Source organism: Lutjanus erythropterus, chromosome 6, assembly GCF_056507025.1.
Source record: "Lutjanus erythropterus isolate fLutEry1 chromosome 6, fLutEry1.hap2, whole genome shotgun sequence".
NCBI lineage: Eukaryota > Metazoa > Chordata > Actinopteri > Lutjaniformes > Lutjanidae > Lutjanus > Lutjanus erythropterus.
The window spans coordinates 41457323-41482931 of record NC_139322.1 but is presented as its reverse complement, the minus strand read 5'-3'; the positions used below and the strand labels follow the sequence as shown (position 1 = coordinate 41482931).

Genomic DNA, 25609 nt, shown 5'->3' with positions numbered 1-25609 from the left:
GTTTTGCCACTGTCATCTTTATGATTCATATGTGTTTGTCAGCCTCATAATAAGAATGGAAGTGCTTTATGACAAGGGCTACCTCGTTGATCCTACCAGTTGAATATGCTTATCTCAAAGATTAAACCATGCAAGTCTTAGTACACACGGTCGGTACAGTGAGACTCAGTGGTGGACAGTAACAAAGTACATTTATTTGAGTACTGTACTTAAGTACATTTTTGAGTATCTGTACTTTACTTGAGTATTTGTTTTCTTGGAAACTTATGACTTTCACTCCACTACACGTGTGAGCCTGATGTCGAAAGCAGCTCTTGGGTACTTTAGCACCCTCTTTCGGACCCCCCAAAGAGGGTCTGAAGTTAAAAGAGGTTTCAGGGCATTTAACAGCATTAGCTTGAAAGCCTGAGCTCGAGAGATGAAGATCGAGCAAAAGTATTAAAAGAACACTTGAATTTTGATATAAAACACTTCTCCCCATTGAAAACACATTATAAGCTTAGTTAGGAAACAGATGCCATTAACCGATCTACGATCCACATCTAATTGACCTCCGGGAGCTAATCAATGCTGCAGATAATATTGCTTATTTCACTTTTCAAAGCCCACAAAGAGGACGTGGTGTCATGTTAATGTAACATTACCAGAGTGTCTCCTACATTGGTTAGCCAAGCTGCTGACATAGCTTGTTAGCTTGCTAATGCTAGCTGTGTAACTAATATAGTCTGTATACACACTGAATTTCCGAACAAATATTTAAACAAGTATTTGTTTCGTGTCAACTACTTACAGTTATGCCAATAGTGTTGATAGTTCAAGACACAAGCAGATGGTCAGCCTGGCCTGCTCCACTGTGAAGAGGATGATGCAATTCTCACGCTGTCAGCGTAGGTAAGACATTAGTACCATAGACATATAAATGTAGATGCCTCATTGAGCAGGTTGGCCTGTTGCTGCGATACGTCAGCATGTCCACCATATTGGATGTGGCAGATCTGCCCCGTAAACTAATGCAAGGAAATGGACTGAACTTCATACAGTGCCTTACTACAAAGTGATTTAAGTTAATGCCTTTTATTCACCCATTCACACACACACTAATATCTTTGGGAAACAAATAGGCATGAAAAACAACGTATGTAACTTTTCATGTGATGATTATAAATGTTTACTCCTTATATGTTTAGGACATAGGTAAGGACCAAACCAACATATGTATTTTTCTGTTTTTATGAGTTTTTACAATCACCAATGTATGTAGCACTATTATTGTAATGATAAAAATTGAAATATTAACATTAAACATTGTGTTTATAATAAACAGATCCTGAAATGTAGATGTGACAGGCGGGTTTTCTGAATAAAAAGCACAATTGTTTACATTTAACTGATTTTGATTAATCATTTTGATATTCAGTGATTGATGAACATATAGACAAACATATCTAAACATATACATACATCTATCTGTACGAGGAGGCATTGAAGAACATATATACATACATATATCTGAACATATATACATACATATATCTGTACGGGGGGGCATTGATGAACATATATACATACATCTGTCTGTATGGGGGGGCATTGATGAACATATATACATACATTTATCTGTACAGAGGGGCATTGAAGAACATATATACATACATCTGTCTGTATGGGGGGGGCATTGATGAGCATATATACATATATCTATCTGTACAGAGGGGGCATTGATGAACATGTATACATACATATATCTGAACATATATACATACATATATCTGTACGGGGGGGCATTAAAGAACATATATACATACATCTGTCTGTATGGGGGGGCATTGATGAACATATATACATACATCTATCTGTACAGAGGGGCATTGAAGAACATATATACAAACATCTGTCTGTATGGGGGGGGCATTGATGAACATATATACATATATCTATCTGTATAGAGGGGGCATTGATGAACATATATATATACATCTATCTGTACAGAGGGGCATTGAAGAACATATATACATACATCTATCTGTACGGGGGGGGGGGGCACTGATGAACATATATACATACATATATCTGAACATATATACATACATCTATCTGTACGGGGGAGCATTGATGAACATATATACATACATCTATCTGTACGGGGGAGCATTGATGAACATATATACGTACATATATCTATACAATATACAACTACAGTCTGTGTGTGTGTGTGTGTGTGTGTGTGTGTGTAAGCTAAAAACCTTGGAAAAGAATGGTCCTGCACAGCTTTTTCCATGTGTTGCCACTCTGCAACTGAAGAGTGTTCAGTTTGTCAATGTGGTGCAGCCTCAGTTTGTGGAAGACAGACACAACTGGTGACATCAGCACAAAATGGCGGTTGTCAATCCCAAACTGTCCCAGCTGGCACACGACCGACCTTCAACGTTGAAATATGGTTGAAATTATGTCAGTTGTCGTTTCAACGTTGAAACGCTGTTGAAACAACGTTTAACTCTGATGGTTGTAAAAAGGTTAACAAAATGATCTCGAATCAACACTGAAATTTGAACAAGATTTGTTTCAACGTTGAAACAACGTTGAAACAACATATGAAAGGTAACAGAATTAATAATTGAACTTAAGAAGTTTAGCCTTTTAAATTATTAAATTATTTTAAATTATTATTATCCTATTAGTATTTTTAAATACCACTTTGAAAACTCTATAATTCATTTTTTTTCGACTGACATGACGCTATATGGTCACTGAAATGGTAAAATGTCATTGTGGGAATATATTGCGAGTGGACCCCATTTCCCGGTAGGTGGCGGTATACACCTAAAAACAACCCGCCACTACACACAAAAGAGAAGAATAAGAATATCTCGCGAGAATACAGTACGAGATGACAAGACGTTTATGAAATCCAACGAAGAAGAAGAGGAGCGGTAAAAAGTGGCGCGAACACAGAAAAGGTAAGCAGAAATCCATATAGTCAAAATGTAAATGTAAACAATACATACATGCCACCTCCCGTTGTCCATTGTGTCTGTGTCATATGCCGTGATATTTGGTCCGTTTATTTTTGTTTAATTGTGAGACCTGACGAGCGCTGGCTCGACCGTAGTCATGCTAGCGCTAGCTTTGGTAGTTTAGCTAGTCCTGTCTATCGTTCACGATAGCTGGTCACATCGGCCTTTGGTGTTTTCTGTTTCAGTAGGTGTACCAGGAGCAATAAACAAAGTAGCCGAAGTTAACAAGTCTCCCTCCAGTTAGAGAGCAAATTAATGTGAGCTGTTCACAATTTTCAACTTTTTCACCTCCTTTTATGTAACGTTTTGACAACCATGGTCTATGCAAAATACACAAAGCTCCGTTAACAATGCTGCGGTCTGAGACCAAATACTCACACCTACATGGATTCACGGAGGTCACGATGTGTTATAGTCACGATGTGTGGATCATAAATATTAACGTTGTTCCTGAAAATGTCGAATACCAGATGTGAATTAATTTTTACAAGTACTTCACCTAAATTTGGCGCAGGTGGTCCTTGTTTTCTCTTTCCCATTATCCACCAATGTCTAATTATTGTGTAAATTTTTAAGAAAATTAATATTGCCATCCTAAAAGGTACCTTCATCATTTAGTTAGATTATTTTGATAATCATTTTGTGTATTTTTTTAAAGAATACAAGTCTAAATTCTCTGATTCTAGCTTCTTAAGGTTTTGAGTAAAACCAAACACTTGGGACGTCATCTCGGACTTTTGGAAACACTGACAGACATTTTTCATCATTTTCTGACATTTTAAAACAAGCTCCTATTAATCAAGAAAATAACTGTTAGTTGCAACCCCAGTAAACACTTCCCCCTATATGTCCTTTTACTTCTTGTATGTAATAGATGGCCTACCTGAAAAAATGGCGGCGGCGAAATGCTGAATTGCATGCAATGGCACTGAGCAGTGAGGAAGATGAACCTTTTCCTGTTGATGCAGTCACTCGAGATTTTGGAGAAGAGTTGGATGATGCAGGCATTGAGGATGAAAATATTGTGTGTGATGACCAGCAGTCTGATAGTGACAGTGATGGTTCAGAAAGGGTGACATCCTCATCAGATGAATCCAGCGATTTAACTGCTGATTTGGCCAAATGGGCTGTTAAGAATAAAGCAACACGCACATCTGTTGATGAACTTCTCCCTGTATTGAGAAAACATGGACATCGGCTGCCCAAAGATGCAAGAACACTGTTAAAAACTCCTCGTCAAGTAGAAGTACAGGAACTATGTGGCGGTCAATATTTGTATTTTGGTCTTGAGTCTGGACTTTTGAAAATATGTTCACAGTATCCACATGAGTTTCCTGGAGAAAGCGATGTCGCGCTGAATTTCAGCATAGATGGGTTACCATTGTTCAAGTCATCGAATGTCCAGATTTGGCCAATTCTTTGCAGTGTGAAAAGGTTTCAGCCATTTATTGAAGCCATATACTGTGGCAATGAGAAACCCAATTCTGTAAGTGCTTTCATGTCAGAGTTTCTTGACGAACTTACTAGACTGCAACAAGACAAAATTTCATTCCAAGGTGGAAAGCTTAATGTAAAAGTTAATGCCTTCATTTGTGATACCCCAGCGAGAGCATTTTTGAAATGCATTAAGGGACACAATGCATACTTTAGTTGTGAACGATGCACTGTTGAAGGACAATATGTGAACCACAGGGTTGTGTACAATTACCAACCACAAGAGGTGATTTCCCCAAGGACTGATGAGGAATTCAACAGGCAGTCCTATGCTTCTCACCAGAGTGGACACTCACCCCTGGTAGATGTGGGCTTGCGGTGCATACAGTCATTTGTATTAGACTACATGCATCTGGTCTGCCTAGGAGTGGTTAGACGCATACTGGTCTTCCTCAAACAGGGTCCAAGAGAGTGTAAACTGTCCCAGAGACAAATTGGTGAAATCTCATCCACACTTGTCTCTCTCAATGGGAAGTTACCAAGGGAATTTGCCAGACAACCACGAAGTCTTGCTGTTTTGGACAGATGGAAAGCAACTGAATTTCGACAGTTTTTACTGTACACTGGACCTGTTGCTCTCCGTGCTGTGCTACCTAAGAGCTTCTACAACCACTTCCTGACACTGACTGTTGCCATGTCCATACTGTTGGACTCTGATGACGACACAAGAAAGGCATACATTGCCTATGCAGAAGAATTATTGATGTATTTTTATAAAACATCGACTAAGCTCTACAGTCCCATCTTCCCTTCGTACAATGTCCACTCTCTTACCCACCTAGCAGAAGATGTTAGGAATTTTGGAACTTCTTTAAATGAGATCTGTGCATTTCCCTTTGAGAACCATTTGCACAAACTGAAGAAATGTGTTCGAAATGCAAAGAGCCCCATTTCACAGCTTGCTAAGAGGATAGCTGAAATGGACAATGGACAAAGTTGGCACTACACCAGCACCACAGCAGACATTGGTGTCAACCAAAAAGAAGGACTCCTGTTTTTTTGTTGGAGATGGCTATGCCTTTGTAAAAGAAAAGAGGACAGATCAAATGTGTGTGTGTGATGTGTACCACCTTGACTGTTTAGAGAGTTTCTTTGACACTCCGTGCAACTCTAAACTTGTCAACATAGCCCTTCTGAGGGATGAAAAAAAAAAAAGGAAAACGAAAGCTCATTGAGCAGAAGGACTTGAGGAAGAAAGCTGTATGTCTTCCATATGAAAATGGCTATGTCTTAATACCAATGCTTCATGGTAGTGAAAGGTATTAAGAACTGTCTGTGGATACTGGATGTGCCACACTGGATAGCACCTTGCCCCAGTCATCCCCATGCCACCACCCCCCACCCTGACACACACACAGGCACAGAATGGATATTGCGGGACAGGTCAATGACGTGTAAGTATTAGTGTTAGACTATAACAAACAAACAGTCATTTTGAACATAGACCCCTCTCTGTGGAAGTTTTTATACTCTCAAGGTGTGTGTACATCCTTAACAATATAATCACTTGGGCTGCAACTAATGATTATTTTCATAGTCAATTAATCAGCCGATTATTTTCTCAAATAAGCAATTAATATTTGTTTGTTTTTAAATGTCAAAAAAATTGAAAAATCTCAATCACTGTTTGCCAGGATGACGTTCCCAAATGTTTTGTTTTACTCACAACCCAAAGATACTAATTTTCCTCTCATTAAGGGGTAAAGAAACCGAAAAATATTTATACACGTTCACATTTAAGTGGCTGAAATTGGAGAACTTTGACTTTTTTCTTAAAATTGTATTGTATTGTATTTACAATTTTAAATTATTCAAAACGATGAAACAATTATCAAAATAGTTGGTGATTAATAATCAATTAATTGATTAATCATTGCAGCTCTATTAAGTACAATTTGTGATATTCATTTCTACCTGTTATTACTGCTATAATATATGGATATAATGTGCAATACTGAAAATGTCACATTACCACACATTAGCAATATTTATTTTGATGGTAGCTTTCACACTATTTTTTTGTGTGTCTGTTGTATAGTGGAAAACCACTATACTAGTGCAAGAACAATGTGGGCAAGAGCTGTATGGAGAGAAGGTGATGCCGAGATGGAGGAAGTCATACCATCCTGTTGGATTAACAGTGGTTGGGTATCTTGGCCAAATCAAAGATTGAAAAGGGCCTTGAAAACCTGCAAAAGTCCTGAAGATGGATGGATGAAATTTCCTGTGATGAAAGTAAAAATTCAATCAGGTATGTAATTAGAATTTTTGTTTACATGATGTAAATTGCACACCTGTAATCAGAATCCATCTCATTTTTGGGACAAGCAGATTTCAGTTTGCTTTTGGCTTACTTTTGACTTCCTGGGCAAGTTATCCTACACTGTCTCAGTCTTATGAAATAGTTATCTAACTTACTTACTTAATCTTACTGTACTGTTAATCTTACTTAATCTTATTTTTATCATAAATTCTATAATACCTGTTTATAATAATGTCTTTCAGATAACAAAAAAGAATGTGAAACATATGATTTCACAACCACTGCTGAACTGAGCTGTTCAGAAGAGCAGCTGCTAAAGATTCCTGAAAAGAGGAAGCCAAAGAAAAAGCTCTACCCTGACTACCAAATGGGTAGGCAAAACACTGTCAAGTCCCACTGGTTAAACCTTTAAACTCACCCCTGTCCAAACATGATATTAAGTTTGGATATATGAAAACTTAAAATGGCCCCTGAGTCCTCTCTCATTGATTTCTGAATATGCATGTAGTCACTGACCCCACACCCCAAACCCTCTCTTCTAACTGGAATTTTTTTAATAGCTCATATATATATATATATATATATATATATATATATATATATATATATATATATATATATATTGTATAACTTATTGCAGATGATCTTCCTGCCAGCGATGTGGATAGAGTGGCTGATGCTGACCTCCAAACATGTGAGAATACAGGTATGTAACAGGGATTTCAAAAAACAAAACAAAACATTTTTTAGTGTAAACAGTATGCTATATGAGGAGGCTTTGTATAATATGGCTATAGGGAGATGTGCTTTCTTTAAGAGAAAACCTAACTTAAATTGTTGGTAAAGTCGCTGAAAAAGCGAAGTTGTTTTGGGGGGCAGTAAAGTGTTCCATCCCCAATAAAGTCCCAGAAACTTCAGAAAACTATACTAGGATGTATTGAAGCTGTTTGGGCAGTGTTGGCCCAATGACCTGCTAAGAATTTTATGTTTAAATGGCAACTGTCATTTGTAAAAAAAAAAAAAAAAAAAAAGCATTTATTATTGTTAAAGTTACATTTTGTGAATTAATAATGGCTGTTATCTGTTCTATCATAGATGATCTCCCTCCTCTCCCCTGTGTACCCAAAAAGGTTCAAAAGAAGGTGCAGTCTGGTAGGTGGTGGTCTATTTTTGCTAAAACGGGAGATAAATTCTGCTGTTAACTGAAGTTTAAGTGTTAGAATGTTGTTCATGAACGCTGGTGCAGATTTGCTTACTTTCTTTTACTTACATTTTGCAAAAAAGGTGTTGGTATTTAGTCTTTAATTTTTTCCTCATTAATCCATTGTTGCTCCAAAATGTAAAATACCTCCAAACCTACTGAGTAGGTAGGTACTTGAGATGCATGCTGCAACATATAAATTGTTTTTATGTGAAGAACAGTGGACAGATTAACAACTTCTGCTGTACTTAATATGGTCTATTCTTTTCATTAGCTGAATATGGAGGTACAACTGACATCCCTTCAAGCCAAAGGAGTAACCCCATTGAGGAGTCTCTCAGACAGCTGGAGGAAGAGCCCCAGTGAGTCTGTCTTGCACAGGCATAGGCGAAGCCCCAGTTTGTCCCTCTCGTGCAGGCAGTTGAGAAGCCCCAGTGAGTCCTTCTCACATGGCCGGAGGAGGAACCCTACACTGTAACAAATTTCTGTAAATTTACGGTGAATTTACAACAGTATCTTACTGTTTTTTATAATGATTGTAAAATACTGTTAAATATTCAGAATAACAAACAGTAATTTAACAGTATAAAACAGTATTTTCTGTCAAGCGGTGGAGATAGGCACCACATTCCTTCACAAGTCTTATCACTATCCATCAGCATCTTACTGATAATTGTGGGCTTATGTTTCTGTTTTGATGACACCACTTCATTATTAATCAAGCTTTTCACATTACTCAAGTCATTTTTGAGTGACAAGATGTGACAGGATATTCCTGAACCTGACTTTGGACAGCACAGCTTCTTCATCATTCCAAGCAGTCCATGTGGACTTCAGCCAAAGAGGTAAAGTTATTTTTATCTCCAAAAACTGTCTGCATGATTATTAAACAGTTGACATTATAAATAATAGCCTATTTCATTAGGTCTGTTTCACCTGGTCAGGCTGCTAAAATTGGCAAAGCAAGCTCTGTAACTTAGCAAGCTTGAACTCAGTTAGCTAACGTTAGCAATCTGGTGTTGTTTCTGACCTTTGTAAGGTGTGTTAGCATCTTATCACTTACTCATTTAATTTCATTTAAAAGTTCTTACAAATATAGGCCAGCCTATTAACAGGACATCAGATTTTCAGCCTTTCATGAAATAGTTCTGTAAATAAGGTAACATCAGGGTATCCTTTGACTCAATTGAAGCCAGCTAAAAAATAGACAGTACAGGTAACTATCTTGAAGATCTACATTTCATTCTCTGTGGTGGCACCTGTGGTGATAAACAGTAATTCTGGACCTCACTCGACCTGAGGATCCAAACGGTGCTGCCTGTGTGATTTCGTGCTTGCAGAAAAAAAACAGTAGGCCAGGCCGCCTCACCTTCACACAGCAATTTAAAGTCTGTTAGCTCTGTCTACCTTGTTTTGCAAACCAACTGCTGAGTGAGGTAGAACTGTTCTTCATTTCACATTTTTATATTTTACCAGTGACGTTGTGTTGCTAAATTTTTGTTTGTCTGTTTGTTTTACAGGCACTAGTCATCAGTGATTGAGGATACCAGCCAAATGCTGCAGTCAAGTACTCTCACTGTTCACTCTGTCTTTCTCCTTTGTCTTCTCTTTCTCCACTTTCACGGTTATTGTTCACATCTACATGTGCAAAAGACTTGTTTACAAGCTAGACTGTTCTGTTTCACTGCTCTTGATGCTATTTTAATGCAGTGTCTGAAGTTATGCTTATTAGTAAAGCCTGTTATTAAGGATTTTATTATTATGTACAGTTTCTTCCAAATAGGTAATGGAATACCTTGTCTTTTTGTAATACAAATGTTCTAAATGTTATTAGTATTACAAAGTCTGCTGAGGGTTTGTATTAAAGTACAGCAATGTTATGGAATATATATACTCTTGTGTTTTATACCTGGGGTTCTCAAACTTGCTACTTAAAGGTCTGATCTGATTTTTATTCAAGTTCAGAGTTCAGGAATGATTGGCAATAACATTTAATCAACATTAAATCAGTTCACTTATGATTATTTTGGGAAACGGCATTAGTGTGAGCGCTCTGTACTCTGTCAGTTCTTGATTCTTGAAAACAGCATCAGAGTGAGTGGTCGTTGCGTTGTTCACTCTGTGTTACTCTCCTCCGTCTCCTCCGCCTGCTTAACCTGCTGCTTTTCTTCAGTTGGCACAGACAGGCGAATAGTGGTGGATGCATGTTGCTGGATGCGTTTGTGATAGGCTTAAGGTAGAAGCACAAGAACAAGAAGGTACACAATTTAAGTAAAATACAAGAAAAGTCATGTTTTGCGTGTTAATAGTAGGACTTGTGGATGTTACCTGCTGTCATGATAAACATGAGGTATGGATGGACATGGGTCCAGATTGACTTGCTGTTCAGTCCAGAATTTCAAAGCCCTGTATAATGTTATAAGCTACTTTTTTAATTTGTGGGGATTTATAGAAATTAAATGCAAAATAGCAGATTTAATATCCTTTGTGAATAAACTGGTGTATACTGTAAAATTACCATAACACAGTTATCCTATTGTCATGTACTGTAATCCAAAATACAGTAGTATACTGTTAAAATAAATAACAGTACATGCGCTGTAAAATTACCACACCACCCACTGTTATCCTATGGTAATATACTGTAATTCAAAATACAGTACTATACTGTTAAAATAAATTACAGTAGGTGCATTGTAAAATAACAGTAAAATACTGGCGTCCCTGCTGCCAGTATTTTACTGTTATTTTACAGTGAAATTCTTTACAGTGTAGTGAGTCCCTCTCGCACAGCCGACAGAGGAGGAGCCCCAGTGAGTCCCTCTCACACAGCAGGAGGAGGAGGAGCCCCAGTGAGTCCCTCTCACACAGCAGGAGGAGGAGGAGCCCCAGTGAGTCCCTCTTGCACAGCAGGAGGAGAAGGAGGAGCCCCCTCTCGCACAGCAGGAGGAGAAGGAGGAGCCCCAGTGAGTCTGTGTCGCGCAGCTGTAGGAAGAGGAGGAGGACCTCCATTGAGTCCTTCTCACAAAGCCAAAGGAGATGCCCCATTGAGTCCCTCTCATGCCGCCATATAAGTGGTTCCTCGGATTCCCTCTCACACAGCAATTGGAGTCCCTCAGAGTCCCTTGCAGGTAGAGAGATGAGTTCCTCAGATTCCCAGTCACATAGCAAAAGCAGACGCACCAATGTGGCCTCCCATGATGAATACAGAAAGGGCCATAGGAGGTGAGCTGGTCACTAGAAATGCTGCCTGTTTTTTTGCAAGTATGGATCTCTATTGCAAACATAAGTCTAAGTATAGATTTGTTGACAGTTTTGTAAGACAGTGTCTGACTATAGAGCATTGAATAGCCCAATCTAATCCATTAATTCAGTTAACCTTTTGACAACCTGCTTTAAGTTCGTAGACCATGACCTATTGAAAAACATTTTGTTGATGTATTGCTGTTTTCATCTCATTAGTTATGACCAGAGTACAAGGAGTTTAGAGAGAAGGCTGAGGCAGCATCTGAATAGTCACCCACCCAAGTCCACCAAGAAGAGAGCAAGGTCCTTGATTACAAAACTGTCAAGTGAGGGAAAAAGACAGGGTGTGCCATACCAAACCAATGAGGCCAGGGAAAGATCAGAGCCTGCTCAAGTGTGCCCACAAACCTCAATTCCAAAACTGAGGCCATCAAGCTTTCCTCTGTCAGAGGAAAGTAAGTAGACTCTCTACTGATTTGTAATCATGACAGTGGTGTTTATGTTGCACTTCACTGACTTCTCTGAGACCTGTACTATGAACCAAGCTCAGCATACCCAGGTTATCCGTTCATTATGTGTTTTCACTGAACATAACATTGGCCATCTTGGATAACCTGTACTAAGAAGCTGGTTGTCAGCTGATTTAGTTAACTCTGGGTTTTCTTATCCAGCTACAAACATGTTCATAACCCCAAATGCTACTTCATAGAACAGGCCTCATGGTATTAAGTTACATGGTACCTATAGGTGTTAAGATTTTTTTTTTTAACCCAATAACAACTGTGGTTCTGTTAAACATTTAAGTTACGTTTGTGTTACCATATAACATCTGTACTCTTTTCCCTTTATCCTAGAATTTCAGAGGAAAGTCCTTCAGCTGCTCATCGAAATAAGAGATTCAGTAAAGATTGCTATTGGATCTACTGATGGGACAACGATTCAAATAAAACTAGCAACTACACAAACTGAATTCCAAGAACTGGAGAGTCGTCTGAAGGATGCCAATGAGAGTGCAGCCTTGGTAGGTTTGAAATGATGAGACAGCACACAGACAGCTTTGGTCTTTGCTTGTTTCATTTTAGTATTAGCCGAGCTAATATCCTCCTCAGTAGGTGAACAATTCAGTTTTGATGACTTATGACTTTTCCTCAAGCACCACCTTCTGACCAAAATGTATAATGACATTCCACTGGTAAGCACCAAGCCAGTTGGACAGCAACAGAAATGAAGTATCTTTTGTTAAACTCTAGGCCACTTCAATATCTTCACTTTACAATGAACAAATTTTATATAATGCTAGAGTTGCATGAAACTGGCACTGCTATTCTGTTTATCTTACAGGACAGTTGAATTTCTTTGTTTTACTCCTTTTCAGCAAGCACATTTGAAAAGACTTGGTGGTGTAGATGACGTGGACATGGTAAAGAAGTCAATGGCTGCGTAAGTATTTTTTTTTCCCCACACATTGTTTCATTATTCAACAGAAATATAGTAAGTGCCATGAAATCACATCAGTCTATCTCTCTATCTCCTACGGTGATGCATCAAGCAACTATTTTCATTGTCAGTTATGTTAAAAAAGGTCTCTGCACACTTGAATGTATGACAGGTGCATCGGAGGGAGATTCAACTTGAAGAAAATCAGAAAAGAGTCCCGCACACTGTCTCGCTTTCTGTTGATTTATTAAAAATCTGATGTTTTGGTCTGGACGACCCTCATCAGGTATACTGATGAAGGTCATTCAGACAGTCTTTTCTGATTTTCTTCAAATTGTCAGTTAAGTTGCCAATTAATAAGTTCAGACCAAAAATCTTAAAACTAGGGCTGTCAATCAATTTTTAAAAACTGTAATTTCCTAAATTACGTGGTACACTGATTAAGTAATTGAATCATTTGCAAATAACTGCATATATACATTTGTGTTTACATACAGTAAATGTTTTGTAAGTCAATGTAATTTAGCTACACCTATTATTTTCTTACCAAACCATTACATTCAACATTTTAAACGTATATATTTGTGTTTTTCAGGACTCTCTCAAATGCCATGATGGCTCAGATGAGTTTAAAAGGAAAATGTGGGAAGCTGCCATTTTCTCAGTCTTTGCTTTGCCAGATTATTTGTGGTAAGTTTGTGACAGATCCTAAGGGTTTGTGTGTTTTTTTTTTTTTTTTTTTTTTTATTTAGGCTGACCTCTATAAAAGCAAAGACTGTCTGTCAGTCTGACCAGTTGTGTTACATATTTTGAGAACCGCTCATCTAATTTACTTCAAATTTGGCAAGTGTGTCAGTGAGGACCCATCTAAGTGCAGTGTGAATTAAGTGTAATTTGGACACATGACACATTTGATATTAATACATTTCAGATAAACTGCTCTGTAGCAGTGGGGGGATGGAACTCATTGACGTCATCAACAATGGCATGTTGACAGCATACACAGCTGTGACGGTCAGCAGCACACTGAGACAGAGTTTTGTGTTTTAGATGCAATGTGGCTCTTTATAAGCTCTTCACAGCAGACGAGCTTATCAGGCCAGGAGTATCACAATGGCCATGCCCATTCAGTTCGGCCACAAACAAATTCTGTTTGCTGCGGCTGATTTCATGGTTTTCCTTTATGCCTCTGTCTTGGCAATACTGGTTTTGGACACCAGTCTTTGTTCAGACTCTGACATCAAGGGAAACACTGTACACAACCAGTTGTTGGACTAGCACGAACAGAGGCAGCGTATGAACATGGACATGTGAACATGCTCCGTATCAAAGCACATATCGAAGCTCATTAATTACCACTAGTTAACATTTTTTGCCCTCACATTCCACAACATTAAGTCTCTTTCAGCTCTGAGTAAAATCTCTTCTTTTTGTGAGTTGAAATCTTTTTAGCTGGTCTGCAGAAGCGTCATATTAACACTGTAAATCAAATAAATATAACAGGCGGTGCAGTCGTGTAGTGGTTAGCACTGTCCAGGGTGTACTCTGGCTCTCACCCAGTGTCAGCTGGGATAGGCTCCTGAATATTGTGATAACTAAACAGTACTGATATCAAAATCAAAATTTTGGTATCATGATAAAACTATTGTTGTTTGTATATGTTAGAGCACTGCCATTAAATTGTTTATTGCACATTGTTAAAATTGTATGAAGCTTTAAGATTAATATATAGCCTAATTATCCTCCATCTAATATTGGGGATGATGTGTTATTAATTGAGCAGGAAGGATATTTTTGCTAATGTAGAATTGTAGTTTTGAATATGATCTAACCTGTGGCTTGTTTTTTCCACTTTAGATGCTGCCTGCACCACATTCAGTACAACACAAACAAAAGTAATGGCCACCATAAGCAAATATTTGATATATGCCCCAGAGAGGATGGGTGGTGGCGGCCGCAAAAAGAACCCAGACCACTAACCAGGACACCGCCTCTCCCTGATTTCACATGCACACACACACAGAGGTATGGACGCTGGGCAACAGCGCCTCTCCCTGATTTCACATGCGCACACACACACATGCACACACCATGAGGTATGGACGCTGGGGGACAGCGCCTCTCCCTGATTTCACATGCACACACACACGCACACACCCAGAGGTATGGGCGCTGGGGGACAGCGCCTCTCCCTGATTTCACACGCAGACAGACAGACACACACACAGACACCTCCTGAGGTATGGACGCTGGGGTACAGCGCCTCTCCCTGATTTCACATACACACACCCTGAGGTATGGACGCTGGGGGACAGCGCCTCTCCCTGATTTCACATGCACACACACACGCACACACCCAGAGGTATGGGCGCTGGGGGACAGCGCCTCTCCCTGATTTCACACGCAGACAGACAGACACACACACAGACACCTCCTGAGGTATGGACGCTGGGGGACAGCGCCTCTCCCTGATTTCACATGCACACACACATACACACACACACACACATACACACCCTGAGGTATGGACGCTGGGGGACAGCGCCTCTCCCTGATTTCACATGCACACACACATACACACACACACACACATACACACCCTGAGGTATGGACGCTGGGGGACAGCGCCTCTCCCTGATTTCAAATGCAGACACACACACACACACACACACGCACACACATACACATACACACATACACACCCTGAGGTATGGACGCTGGGGGACAGCGCCTCTCCCTGATTTCACATGCACACACAGACACGCACACACAGACACACACACACAGACACATACACACCCTGAGGTATGGATGCTGGGGGACAGTGCCTCTTCCTGATTTCACAAACATAGCCCTTGAGGACTGGATGCTGTAGAACAGTCTTCAGTCTATAGTTAATGTCTATAGTTCTCTTTACAAATATATACAAATTGCCTTTCCTGTTTGTTGAATGGTTCGTTCAGGTTTATTCTGTTCTACACTGTCATTTTTCATTTTTGCAGGCTGTTGGAGGGCTGTAGATACCTAGGTGTTAAAATTGGAGTTTGTTTTTTTAAGTGGCATTCTAATAGTAGTAATGTAGCAGTATGCTATATTTAGAATATTTTCACCATTTTGTCCTGCTGCTAGAAAGCCCTTTCATTTAGAACTACATTATTTCAATCGTAGAATGACAGTAATCTTACGTATAAGTGCACTTTATGCAGAAGAATATGTGTTCTACAGTTGATATATAAATATTCTAAATATACAGTGTTCCTGTCTGCAGCAGTAGATCCCTTAAATTTGGTCCTTTGTCCTCCAATGATTCTCCAAACTGGATGTGTGCCAGCTGTCATCAGGTAATACACTGATTATTGATCAGCTGAAAATCAGGCTGAATTGGAAAACAGATGGAATGTTGCTGTTGACAGTGCAGATACTGAGCAGAGGCCACTGTTGTTGCAGTTTTATTGTACAAATGTGTTACATTTTCATTCACTGAACAAAATATATACATTGTGACAGAACGCCTTTCCATCTTTGTAAAATAAATTGTAACAACTGCTTTCCCAAGTATTGTTCATGAAGGTGCCACTATCTCATGCTGTCCTATGATGTTATATAATTAACTTTGATGATCCCTTTTTATTTACTATTTGTTGTATTTCCTCCACTTGTTAATTGTATTTATTATATGGATGTTCTGTTTGAAGCACTGAATTGCCCTTGTGTATGAAATGTGATATGTAAATAAATTTGTGAGATGTTGAAGAAAGGTCGCAATTTCAACGTTGATTCATCTTTCAAAATCAAAACATAATTCAACGTTAATTCAGTGTTGACACAAGACCTAAATTCACCTATGTTGAAAGGGGCAATGTTGTTTCAACGTTGTGAAGTCAACGTTGAAACAACATTGACTTTGCAACGTTGAAACAACGTTGCAAAATCAACGTTGTTTCATCTTTCAAAATCAAAACATAATCCAACGGTGATTCAACTATGGTCCATGACGTTGATTCAACGGTGAAAAAACATTAAAATGCCAGCTGGGGTGTATCTTGAATGTCCCCCCCAGAAAAAACAGATCCTCAGAACCAATCTCAGCCCGGACAAACTGGCAGATCAAGGCCACTTTGACAGCTTGCCCTGATATTGACTGGCAAATAAACCACTCAGCTAATCTGACCACCTTTACTGTGCCCACAGAAGGAATCATCACTCATCCTTTGTTTTTAGTGTGAGCAAGTGGTAGCTTTGATCAAATGATGCGAGTAACGTATCAGTCACCAAGCTACCATGGCACACATCACAGGACAACTTTTTCAGAATTTGGCGTACAACAAACCTTGAAATGTACACCACAAGACTACCGAAGCAGGTTGGTAACTACAAACCAGCCAACACAACAACAAACAATATTATAACAGAAATGGGAAAGCTTGAAAACATCAACACTGCCATACGTACCATTATAATACCTTTAAGGAATGAAAAACACATAAGATAGAAGTCCAACAGAAACAAAACAGGATATTGCAAAAACATTGGAACCAGAGAACAAAGCATCATTTGAACTTATGATGCAGCATACGGAACAAGAGAACAGAATAGGACTGGGCAATATATCAATATCTTGTAAGGCACCAATATCTTCTAAGGTACCAATAGTCATCCCTTCAATATTCTCTCTATATCAATATAGAGGTATTTGATCAAAATTACATTTGAATTTATCCATATTGCCCAGCCTAGAACAGAACATCATATGAACTTGATGTCATAAACTTATGAACTCTTCATACAAACAAAAGCTTCACTATTTCCTAAAACCTCTTTAATTGGTGAAGGGGTGTGCCATCTTTCATCCCCAAACTCATCAAATAGTCCCTGCCTGTCATGGTTCGGGATTTTGTTGGTTTATTTCCTGTTTTAGTTTGGTAGTTTCTGGTCCTCCCTCGTGTGTCCTGTCTTTACTTCCTGTCTTTGTCTGTTTTCCCGCCTTTTGTGTTCAGTAATTAGTTTCACCTGTCTTTGACTGCCCTCACCTGTGTCTTGTTTTTCTCCCCCTCCCTAATGTATTTAATCCTGTGTCTTGTCCTTTTTCCTTTGTTGGTTCATTCACTCGCTCTTGTCTCCGTGCATACCAGTGTTCCCTAGTGTTCTCTTGTGTATGGTTTTTTGGTTTTTCTTCCTGCCTGGTTTTTTGGATTCACCTGCCTTGTTTCATGTAAGTTTTTGTTGACCTTTTGTGGAATAAATTTCTTTTGAACTCTCCTCTCCGCCTCCTTTCGTCTGCATTTGGGTCCTCCACTTTGTTAAACCATAACACTGCCTCTCAACAAGAACTCTACTCTCTCTGCCCAGGCAGAGACAGGCACTTGGTCAGGTAGTAGGCAACACTTTAACCTTGTAACTCCTACACCAATTTTCTCTCACTACCCCTTTTTGCCTGCCACCAGTGAATGATAAACAGCTAACGCTCCTACACATGCATATCTCTCTTTTGCCTGCCCACCATCCACAACAAACATACATTTCTAGCATCCCATATTACACAACACCAGAACCCATGCAATCCACTACCCTTGCCCCCCCCCCTTTTTTTTTTTTATTTCTTCTCTCTTTCTTTTCCTTCCTCTCTTTTCTCTCTCACTCTCTCTGTCTCTCTCTTTACTTCTTATCGATCAACTCCATGCAATTATCTTACACTGTTTTTTCCATTATTTCTTCTCTTACTTTCATTATTTCTATACTGTGACAAACTATAACCACTGCTATTATCATTTCCCTTACTTACAGTTTTGCTCCACTCAGTTACTACTGCCATTACTGTCACTATTATTATTATTATTTTTTTATTATTGTTGTTATTATTATTATTATTATTATTTATTTATTTTTAATTAATTAATTTATTATTATTATTATCACCATCATCATCATCATCACTATTATTATTATTATTATGATATTATCTATTCCTTTTTTCTTTTTTTTTTTATTTTATTTTATCGTGGTTGTTGTTGCTATTATGATGGTGGTGGTGGTAGTGGTAGCAATTTTCTTATTTATTTATTTATTTAATCATTTATGAATTTCCATTTTCATTTTCCATCTCACTTTCCTTTCACTTATGTTGTCAGATACAGTTTGACAGACAGCGGTGGTGGGGTGTAGGGGGTGTGGACCCCCCCCCCCCCCAGGCCCTGTGTGGCATGGCTGGTTCCAGAGGGGGAGGGTGGGGCTGTCTTTGGGCGTCCCTACTCCCTATCCCAGTTATTTGGGGTGGAGGATAAATTATGTAGTAAATATGTAAAATCAAGGGAAAAAGGGAAAAAAAAAAAAAAAAAAAAAAAAAAAAAGGGGGAATGTCACTCCTCAGTGGGCAGACTCCCTCCCCAGTGGTCTGGGGGTGGCTCAGGGTAGGAGGAAGGCATGCAATGGGCCAGCATCCTCCCTCCGGTCTGGGTGCGGCCCAAAGCAACAACCCCCTGGTATGAACATATGATATGAATGAATAACTTAAATGTAAATGTAAGAAAAGGGAGGAAGAGGGAGGGGGAGGAAAGAGAAGGGGAGAAAGGGGAAAAGAAAGAAGGGGAAGGAAGATATACACATGCAGTCTCCCCCTCGCCCCCCACCGCCGCATCATTAATTCTGGGCGTATGTATGTGTATATGTATATATGTGTATGTACATATATATATATAGGAATGTGTGTAGGTACGTATAAGTGTGTATATATATATGTATATATATTTATTATTATTATTGTTTATTTACTTATCTATCTTTTTTTTTCTCGATCATATATTGCAGCTATCAAGATTGTTATTATTAGTATCATTATTAATATTACTAATATCATTATTATCATCATCATTAGTATTATTATTAGTTAGTTATGATTGTATGGCAACATTAATAATTAATTTTGAATGTTTGATTTCTTTATGTTCCCACATATACTCCATGTCTGCGTCATTTCACGGAACACTGGTCCACTCTCTCTCTCTCTCACACACACACACACACACACACACACACACACACACTCACACACACACACACACACACACACACACAGTACAGTTAATCGTTACCCCTAGACTTAACAATTACTTTTCTGTTCTCTGTATCTATATGTTCTATGTTATCTGTATTTGTCTGTGTACTTATTTGTCATGTATCTATCACTTTTCCCACGCGTTTCATCACCAATAAAAAAAAAAAAAAAAAAAAAAAAAAAGGTAGTAGGCAATTGGAACCTTCCAATGGCCTTGTAGGCCCACCACCATAAAAACAAGAGCCTCAGTGGCAACATCTGACTCATTCAAACCATCCCCCATATCCATAAATCCAGGCATTTTCTGGGTATGGGGGTTGTACTAGACATGTTTTTTAATGGCCATGGCATCCAACATGAGACACACACAACCATATTTAGGGTCTTCCTCTTGTCTTCGCTTCAACATGTCTAGCATCATCATGTTAAGGCCAGGCTTGGCATCCACAGAGCTCATCCACCTTGGTAAGACAGGAAATTAGTCATTTAATATGGAAGCCCTGATCAGGATTTTTTTGGCTGATCACTAATCACTGGAAGCAGTATTGGCAGATACCCATTGGCAAACAATTAAACTCAGAGAGGGGGATCTGTTTAAGGCCCTCTATTTATTGTTTATCATTATTTATTCATGGTAATGTTAATAATGATAGGTGTAGCTATGTCCGCCTTTCACTCTGTTCAGTCATAACAGGATAAAATAATATGCACAGCTTACATGGAAAAAAGGCTTCAAATAACATGAACAATACCTTTGCAACGTATGTGGATGTGGGAGGTTGATATTAAGAGTCTCTCTCAGATAGCTGTACGCCTACGGACCATGTAAGTGATGGCAAAATCCCTCTGGTCTTTGATGTAGTCTTGGCTCTGTTTTAACAGGAGGTGTATTGGAAGATCTGAAATTCAATTAGCACAGGAAAATTAGTAAGTACCATTTAAATCACTAGGAAGTCTTAACAAAGAAGGGAAAGTATTATATGCTGCTCTTTCAACTCTTCATTTATTACTTTCTTCACCCTGAGATCCTCCAGAATACCACTCAGTGTTCTTTGCCCTCCTCTCTCTTTCCAGACTCTCCACCCTATCCAAGGCTTCTCTGAGTCTGGCCCTCAGATCCTCATGTAATGAAGGCAGAGCATAGGAATGGTCCTAGTACAAACAAGGATGAAAATATTATAAGTCATGTTTATATTACCCCCTCCTTGAACCACCACCTTATCATGGTGGAGGGGTTTGACAACCTGAATGATCTTAGGAGCTATGTTGTCCAGGGCTTGTTGCCCCTGGTAGGGTCTCCCAAGGCAAACAGGTCCTAGGTGACGGGTCAGACTAAGAGCGGTTCCAACGCCCCCAATGGATGTTTTAAGACCAAGGAAGACTACGTCGCCCGGATCGGCATTACCGGGGCCCCATCCTGGAGCCAGGCCCAGGGTTGGCACTGGTAGGCGAGCGCCTGGTGGCTGGGTCACTGCCCACGGGTCCCGGCCGGGCTCAGCCCGAAAGAGCAACATGGGTCCGCCTTCCTGTAGGCCCATCACCCGTGGAAGGATTCAGAAGGGGCCGATACAATGTGGTTTGGGTGGCAGTTGTGGGCGGGGGCCCCGACAACCCAATCCCGGGACATGGACACTAACTGTGGGGACATGGAATGTCACCTCACCTGAGCTGGTGTGGAAGGTTGAGCGGTACTGGCTAGAGATAGTCGGGCTCACCTCCACACACAGTCTGGGCTCTGGAACCCAACTCCTTGAGAGAGGCTGGACTTTTTTCTACTCTGGAGTTGCCCATGGTGAGAGGCGGTGGTTTTCCCCGGTGAACAAGAGGGTTGCTGCCCTGCACCTTCAGGTCGGGGATAGGTGCCTCACTGTTGTTTTGGCCTATTGGCTGAATGGCAGTGTAGAGACCTTGGGAAGGGGGCTGGAAAGTGCTGGTGGCAGCAGTATTGCGGTCGTTGCACCAGTCTCTCATGAGAAAGAAGCTCTCGATTTTCCGGTCATTCTGCGTTCCTACCCTCACCTATGGTCATGAACTTTGGGTCATGACCAAAAGAACAAGATCTCGGATACAAGCGGCTGAAATGAGTTTCCTCCGTAGGGTGGTGGGGCGCTCCCTTAGAGATAGGGTTAGGAGCTCTGTCACCCGGGAGGAGCTCAGAGTAGAGCCGAGTCAAGAAGAGTCAGCTGAGGTGGGTCGGGCATCTATATCGGATGTCTCCTGGGCGCCTCCCTGGGGAGGTGTTCCGGGCATGCCTCACTGGGAGGAGGCCCCAGGGAAAACCCAGGACACGCTGGAGTGACAATGTCACCTGGCTGGCCTGGGAACACCTTGGGATCCTCCCAGAAGACCTTGGGGAAGTGTCCAGGGAGAGGGATGTCTGGGCGTCCCTGCTTAGACTGCTGCCCCCACGACGCGGTTATATTACATCACTCAGTCACAGTCTGACACATCTTTACTAGTACAATGTGCTGTCAGCTGTGCCACATTCTTACACATTCTTAATCTTATCACTTCTCAGTTGTACTGCCAGCACTGTGTGTGTGTGTGTGTGTGTGTGTGTGTGTGTGTGTGTGCGCGTGTGTGAAGGATGCAGATTCAATACTGACATGTTTCAATGTATGTGCATATGTGTATGTGAGTCTGTCTGAAAGAGTGACTGAGAGTGGGAGGTGTTGTAAGGGCATGGGGGGGGTGACAAGAGGTTTGAATATAACCAGGGCTTTAATGCTTACAGCTGCCTGAGGCATAGCTAGCACTTATTACTCACAACACTGGGCACAGGCAGGGGTTCAGTCTCTTGGACAAGCTGGGAACAGTCCAGTGACAGGGTCGTCTGTGCCTTCTTTGAGGTCTGAGACGTCCTGGTAGCCACAGGCTAAAGTGAAGGATGAAATATAGAAATTATCTCACAGTGTAAAACAAAATACATCACTGATTCCTTCACATTCAGAAAGGGAAAAAACATTTTCAGCATAATGTGGCATTGAATTATCTAATCCTTACAGCCTATACACCTACCCTGTGGAGGTGAGCTGGGAAACTGAATACTGAAGGAACAGCTCCATCTCTTATCCTGACAGTCTGACTTGTCCTGTCAAAATCCTCCAGTCTGAAGTGCTCACTGCAGAGCATGGATGACAGACTAGCAGAAAACCCCTCCCGTCTGACAGCTGTTCCTCACTGCTTTCTCAGCTCTTTATCTTTGGGAAACCTACATAGTGTGTGAAAAGTTAGCTAAGCAACTAACAACTTCGGGCCAATTTAGTTAAATAGGAAATACTTCTTCATTGTTTGGCTGGTTTCACCGCGGGAATCCACAGTATTATGTGCAGGACTTCATAGTATTAGCCACAAAGTCAACAAATTCTGTTTGCAAAATTATGTTATAATGGCCAAATACAATCAAAAGTATTTTTTTAGTCTTACCTATGAAAGGTAATCCCATGAGATCTGGTTTGGACTGTAAACCAGTTGGTACAATTCCATGCAGCACATGAATGAGGCATCTTCTCCTTTCGCTCTTGCCACATCCAATATGGTGGCAACGTCGACGTATGATTCAGCACTCAATGCGGCGTCTACGTATATATGTCTATGGTGGTTTCAAAATAAGAGCATGTAAACACTTCCGGTCCCACGATTTTGTTGGTATTTAAATTAATAGTCAACAATATAACATGAAAACTATTGATTAGCAGTTATATTTATGTATAACACTAATAATAATAATGATAATGATGATGATTGATTATTATTATTATTTTGCCTATTCTGTCTAGTAGTATAATGGTATCTTAATTACATGCACTATTAATTTATTCTGTCAAAATAGTATAAATAATGTTGAAACTGTAAAGTTATAATTTCATTTTAAGTAGAACATACTTAATCTGCAAAAAGTTAATATTGCTCAAAATGACGAGAATTTAAAATATGAGAATTTTCTAAAACGTTTTACAACCATTAGAATTAAATGTTGTTTCAATGTTGTGTTAGCAACAACAACTGACATAATTTCAACCATATTTCAACGTTGAAGGTCGGCCATGTGCTGGCTGGGGTTTGTGTATTATTGTGCAGATAACAATAATGCAGGCAGATAAATAGTCTAAGTAAACAACTAACACTGTTCCATAGCTGACATGATTTATAAATTATCAAATGATGATTAAAATCAACATCGGGAAGAATACTGCTAATAATAATTTATTTTAAACAGTTTACAGATCTTATCAAATGCTGTCAGGTGCTGAAATTGTTCTTAAGTGTTTCTTTGGACGTTTGTACCAGTCAGTTTGACAGCTGATACAGCTGTTACAGCTCATTATCAGTAAGTGATGTCACTTCAGATTGATGCTAAAGGCCAAAAAGTACTAAAGGCGTCTGACACTCATGTTTTGAAGTTCACCCATTGTTCTAAATGGCAGAACACGCACTGAAAACATCTTGATATGTGTCAAACTGACTTGACACTCGCACTTCAAACTTATTTCGATTTTGGAACATCAAATGAGGACCAGGGCTTTTTTATCTGCAGCTGCAGTTCGTGTTTGGGGAGAGTTACATGGAATAAAAAAGGCATGAGCATGAGGAGCGAGGGCTGATTGAGCTTTAGCTCCGCCTGAAAGCAGATTAAAAAAAAAAAATCTACCTGCAGCAGAGAGTGAGGGAGTGAGAGTGTGTGAATATGGACAGATGCGCTGAGTTGATATAAAAACTTTTTATGATCATTAAACATAATATTACTGTATACTTCAGTGGTGTGTATTTTTTATTTTTTTTGCTCAAAGTCCCATTTGTGTACTTTTAAATACTTAATTATTCCCCGTTGATTAATCATAACTACAATCTAGATCTAAGATCTAGAGAGGGAGAGACAGCAGAGAGGAGGGAGGGAGGGGGATTGTGTGTGAAGTGCCGACTGATATAAAACTTTTTTGATGATAAATCCTGATGGTACTGAACAGGTACCCGACTAAAATATCTGTCTAAACAGACAGGCGCTCGTCTCCACCATGAAACCTTTGTCACTTCGCTGCATTATTCTGAAGCCTGCAGTGCACTATAGAAGCTTCAAATGAAGCCTGCAGTGCGTTTTGGCTTTTAAAGGAACCAAGGATTTTTCATTTCAGCGTTTTGTCTCCTCTGTCCTCACGTCTCCTTGCCATCCCTCTTTCATGTCCTCACTGGGTGGACCTAAGACAAAAGAAGAGGAAGTGAGTGGAGGAGACGAGGAGACCAATCTACTGAATGAAAAGCAGAAACCTGCAGAGCACACAGAGCAGGTAACGCTTGTTTCTTTTCTTTTTCTTTGTGCTTGTTGTTGTCACTGACATGCTCAGATTGTTACTATTACTGTCTGACAACATTATGGAAAGGACCACAACAGTGAGAGACCTTATTTTAAAGAGTAAGACACATTTTGTTTAACCAGACTGCATTTGCATCATTGTCAGCTTAATTCAAACATTAAACAAACAAACATTAAACAAATTAATCCTTAATATGGCCAAATCTGATTCAACTAAGGAAAATTTTAATTGGGCACAGCCCTACAATTTACAATACATTTATATCAAGTTGCACCACTAAATGCTAACAAAAAGAAAGTAGTTTAGCTGGTGCTAATGCTAAATAATACACTGAAAAAAATAACTCATAAGATTTACTTAAAAAATATATTGTAAGTATTTACACACAAATGATTTAAGTAAAATTTAATGCTGCAATATCAAGTAACACTCACTTGCCAGTATCAAGTAAAATGTACTTAACATAAAACATAACAGTTGTGACGATATTAAGTAACATTTACTTAATTATATCCAAGTTTTAAGTTATATTTATTTAAACAAACTAAGTAAAATCTACTTGTTTTTCATAGACAGGAACATAATTTTCCC

The 25609-nt window shown here is 39.6% G+C and overlaps 2 protein-coding genes across 2 annotated transcripts; both read right to left on the bottom strand.

The window, feature by feature from the left end:
* Nucleotides 1–273: 273 nt before the first annotated feature.
* On the bottom strand, nt 274–17312 carry LOC146325781 (uncharacterized). Its single transcript, XM_084719890.1, is given in 7 exon segments — nt 274–356; nt 2244–2419; nt 10091–10202; nt 16736–16876; nt 16879–17026; nt 17108–17118; nt 17303–17312. Coding segments are annotated over 7 exon segments (681 nt in total).
* A 1699-nt stretch (nt 17313–19011) lies between these two features.
* Nucleotides 19012–23212, bottom strand: LOC146325780 (THAP domain-containing protein 3-like). Its single transcript, XM_084719889.1, is given in 6 exon segments — nt 19012–19131; nt 20717–20753; nt 20755–20858; nt 22474–22581; nt 22725–22917; nt 23133–23212. Coding segments are annotated over 6 exon segments (642 nt in total).
* Between the last annotated feature and the right edge of the window lie 2397 nt (nt 23213–25609).